Below are 5076 nucleotides of genomic sequence, written 5' to 3' on the forward strand. Positions count from 1 at the left end.
CGGGGAAATTGTTGGTTTTTTAATTCTTATTGTAGCTAAAAGAATATGATTCCTTTCATTTCACTCTTTATTGTTGGCTGGTTTGTTCTTTAGCGGTTTAGTCTACGGTCCTGTTTAATGGTCCGTCTCGGGGCAGATCTGTTTCATGTTTAGAGCTGTGTAGTCCAATTCTGAAAGTAGCGAGACTTTATTATTCCATGTCGGGCTTAATCTAAGTTGCGCTATCAACCCACTTGGTTAAAGACCAACAATATAAAAGTACAGTCGTCCACAATTTTTTAAATTAGACTACACGTCTTTGGATGCTATATGGATTCCTAACACACTTTGTAGTTGTGGTAACGCTATATATGCACAATTTTTAGTTGTGGTAGCACTTTATGAAGGTTAAACGACCAGCTTCAAGGTGAAGTCATCAACTGGACCAGTGCTTTTTAATCAATGTGACAAATGAAGTGGTCAAAGCAGGTTACATAAAGTCATTGTAGTACGCCTCAACAAAATTCCAAGGCCCTTAAGACCACTCACAACCACGTCTTGCCAACTAAACTCATAAATTTGGTGCTTCACTCTTATCATCACCTCATATTTTTTTAGTGGTTGTGAGTGAAAAAATATATTATTTGATTGATTATAAACGGAATCGGATATAGGTGTTTTGAAAAAGTGAATAATATGTAAGATAATTATAAAAAAAGTTTTTTTTTTTTTTTGTTGGAACAGCAAAAATGGGCATAGAGGAGGTAAAGAAAACATTAATGGAATTTCATATCATGTTATGGTTAAACAATAAAAAAATAAAAGTGGTATGAGCTCGGTACTGACGGGTGCCGATCCGAATTTCCCTGAGCCCAAATTTCCCAAAAACTTGGTACCGGTAGTCCAGTACTGAAATGCTCCGTAGGCAAATATTTGGTAAATAACGGTAGCGGTTGCACGTGATCCTGAATTCCTAATCTGGTTATCTTAAAACCATGGTACCGGCACTCGGTATCATTTGCCCATCCCTAGTTCAAACCTTAAAAAGTAACCGTGTTAGCCATGCAACTGACTCAACCGACTTGACGTGTTGTTTTTCTTATGAAATCTTAGTTAGCGTTTCAATTCATCTTTTGTATTTAGCCGCATCGCAACTAAGAGAGCGTTTTTTTATTAAACGCTTTGAACCGGTTTTCTTAAAAACACAACACATACGACCAGGGACGAGCAAATTCGGTACCGGTACCGAATCGGTACCAAAATTTTGAGTTTCGGGATCGATATCGTGGTCATCCCCACATTTGACAATGGTCCAGGTATTGAACAGTTTCTGGTAAATAATCCTAGTCCCATGGACCATTGCTAGTTATAAAACCAAACCATGGTTCATAATTCATAAACTTTAAATACCCGTTACCCACCACTCATTAAATTCATTAGACCCGCACATACATATTGCTTATACCATTTATAATCTTACGTGGTCAACATGTAACCATTATATTAAACTCATCTTAAAAAGTGAGTAGCAAAGCTTGGACGAGTTCGTGTGAAAGGGAGGAGGGGGCCTCAAATTTTCAGTCGAAAATAAGTAAATTTACACTAATGCGCAAAAAGAAAAGGGGGGGGGGGTCTCTAGCCACCCCGGGCTCTCACTAAGCTTCTCCATGACAGGTGAAATATCATATACTCGATTACATTTCTAGTAACTCAATAATTTTAATAATTTCAATACCTATTAACATATATTTTTTGTGGCAAGTTGAAAATTTTTTAACACATAAGAGATTTGAACTCTACCCACTCCCAGGAGAAACCTAGGTTTGAAAACAGACATGAAACAACCTACAAAAGAAGTTTCATAAGACGATAAAACAGTTCAAAAACATGGTCCCGGTTTCATGATCTTAACGGATCCTATGCACATGATCAAAGCATTGGCAAGAAACCGATTGACAAGACGTAAAACGAGCTAAAATGGACAAAAAAGGGTCCAAAACATGGTCCCGGTTTCATTTCATATGCCACATTATAATCAATCCTACAACTGAAAAACAATATTGCAACATCTTGAACATAAATTACCTCCAAAATACATACTCAAGATTGAAACTTTTACATTAACCGCCTTCAGAAACACGAGCCCAAGCCTTTAAATCATCGTTTTACAACACGAACACGTGATTATATCTTCTGCTTCAACACTTGGCGCAACTGTACCTTTTGACTTTCGATCCTCGCTTCCAATAACTTCGCCTTTAAACTATGTTTCTGCATGACACCACGAGGCCATTCGATGCACCCTTTCATCCCCTTTGTAATATGTGGGTTGCTACCAGACCCCGGTGAACAACTCCACTCAGACGCGCTCACACCGGAGCTCCGGTCTGGTGAAAAGTGGGTCCCGTTTGAAAGATGGCTTTCGTTTGATAACCGACCGTTTAACCCCTCCATTGATATTATCTTGCAATTATCACCATTACTCGAATAAGACGACTTCCATAATCGTGAAATCGAAGACCCTTTTTTCGAGACTTTATTATTATTCGGTACCAAACACACTTCGGTTATTTCAGTTATTTCGGTTACTGGGGTCCCACCGTTTTCTTCCCATTCTCTTCGTTTGCTTTTAGTGACAGACGGATCACTCCCATTGACCGAATAATTCGACACGTCATCTTTAAGATTACTCACAGTTTCCCACCCGCTTTCATCATCATCATCATCATCATCATCATCATCATCATCTTCGTTTACACTACCTCCATTTTTATCAAACGCTTGAATATCTTTTGCACCCGTTTCACCAAAATTAACCTCTTCAAAAACCGCATATATGTCATCTGGGTTCGCGGGTTCGTACTTATATTCACTAATTTCTTGAATGCTAACCGACTCAACACACTGTTTAAGGGTCTCGGCCCGTTTAACCTCTTCTACATCAAGATCCAGCCTTTTTGAATTCAAGAAAGCTACAAGATCCTTAACAAGTTTATTCATTTGAGAATATTTTTCCTCGAGTGCAACTTTTGCATCAACAAGCTTCATTTGCACGCGCTCTTCCCGCCAAACTTCCGCCATTTGTAACATTTTTCTTTCATCGTCAACTTCTTCTCTCATCTTCATAGATTCCCGTTTTAACGCTTCGATTTCTGCTTTATCTTCACCTATTTCTTTAGCTAATTCATCACATACTTCCTCGGTTAATTCCCGTGCTTTCCTTTCCTTTTCATAATCTTGCATGTATCGTTTAGCGGATAATTTCACATCCGCTAATTCATTAACCAATTTTGAATTAACAATTTCCATTCTTTGCCGGTTTTTTCTTTCCCGGTTTAACTCAGTTTTAATATCATCAATAACCGCACGGATCTTTTCGTGTTCTCGAGCCCGCCACGCGGCGCGTTCTTCGTTTAACTTTTTTAAAAATTGTTCGAGTTTTCTCTTTGAGGCCCGTCTTTCAGTTTCGAGATCGTTAATGCGGGCCCGGGCTGTTTCGAGTTCGGATTCGAGGCCCGACACCATTGACATCACACCTATTTGTTGTTCTAGATGCTTCGAGTCATTGTAGATTCTTTTTATGTCTTCCGAGGCTTTCCATGAACACGGGTCCCACTTGGTTACACCCTCCATGGCGGAGTTGGAAAAATGGAATGTTGGTTCAAGCTACAAGTTTGTATAAGTAGAACAAGATGTTATTAACTAGTTATTGTAGCATGTTAAGCTCTAGGTTTTAGTTACTGGTTAAACATTGACTTTAAATGTCAAATAAATTACTTACATTTTCAAACTGATTAATAAATCATAAAGTACATTAACTTGATAAATTATTATAAGTAAAATACCTTGTGAAGAAACTTATTTCTTGATCCAGTAACAGAAGTAGGGCTCTGTGGTACTTCTTTCAAACGGGAATCAAACGATTTCCTATTGTGACGAGCAGGAGAAGGGATCCCTGAATGATCGATTGCGGGCTGCAATTTACAGATCATTCAAAATCAACATCAAGTTTAAATCAATTTAAAATCAACATTAAAATTTCAGTTTAAACTCAAAACATTTACAAATTTCTACACAAAGACGCGGTTTATTAACAATCTTGAAGCTAAATAAACCGACCCTTTCGCGTATCAAACACCAAAAATTCGAAAGTAGATTTTTATCAAACTATTTCAGCATAAGAAATACAAGTATAATCTACAGCCACCAAAGATCTTGAAATAATGAGCATTAACATTTTCTAACAAGCAATCATTCTTGCAACAACAATGATTTGCTCAAAACAGCTCCATTGCTCAATAAGTCAATCATTAGGTGTAAACTCAAGGAAATACTAAAAAAAAGACAAAATTTTGAGTCAGGTTTTATTCAAAATTATATATAAAAAAAAATCAAACTGATTAAACAGTTCTTCAATTAAGCTTTCTAATCAAAGAATGAATTGAGCACAAAAAATTGATTTTTTATGCAATTAACTAACCCTAATTTCACAGTTCTTTAATTAGGGTTTGTAATTACAGATCAAGAACTAATAATTTCACTCACATTACAAAACCCTTTAAAGATTAACTTCAAAATATAATAATAATAAATTCTTTACCTGTAACACAAACCCATTATTCTTTGCAACATTACCCACCTCGCCGCCGCCGGTAACACCAACCTCCGGCAGCTGCAGCCGCCACAGTCCGGCAGCCAGCTTCCTCGCCGACACATTCGTTACATCTTTCCTTTTAGTTTTCCGGCCAGAATCCGACTGTTTTTCACTCTCAACCTCACCATCCTCTTCCTCTTTACCCTCAACAAACTTCCAACGGAGCAGCGGCGTCTCCGGCCGAGAACCCCTTTTTCCGGCAGCCGGAATCACGTCCTTTTTCAGCCGTACTCCGCCGCCGGAGCTCCGGGTTCTCCGACTTGAGTGTTTTCTGAAAATGGGTTTTTGTAAAAGATCCGAATCCGGTGGAAAGTTAAGAGCTTTAGATGATTTGATGGGTGGTAGATCCGTTTTGCCGGTGATCTTCATGTTGTACGGCAAGATTCTTCACCCATCAGTTGAGCTACTACTACAAAGTTATTATTATTATTATTATTATTATT

At 38.0% G+C, this 5076-nt stretch overlaps 1 protein-coding gene across 1 annotated transcript; it reads right to left on the bottom strand.

Annotated features, from left to right (window-relative positions):
• Positions 1-2002: 2002 nt before the first annotated feature.
• Positions 2003-5076, bottom strand: LOC143545213 (uncharacterized). Its single transcript, XM_077037137.1, has 3 exons — positions 4580-5076; positions 3825-3953; positions 2003-3645 (listed from the first exon to the last, which is right to left on the bottom strand). Exons 1-3 carry the CDS (start codon positions 5000-5002, stop codon positions 2164-2166), a joined length of 2034 nt encoding a protein of 677 aa, XP_076893252.1. The 5' UTR covers positions 5003-5076; the 3' UTR covers positions 2003-2163.

This window comes from Bidens hawaiensis, unplaced genomic scaffold (assembly GCF_021521415.1).
Source record: "Bidens hawaiensis isolate Kalapana, Puna unplaced genomic scaffold, B.hawaiensis_p1.1 tig00013870_1, whole genome shotgun sequence".
NCBI classification, from domain to species: Eukaryota; Viridiplantae; Streptophyta; class Magnoliopsida; order Asterales; family Asteraceae; genus Bidens; species Bidens hawaiensis.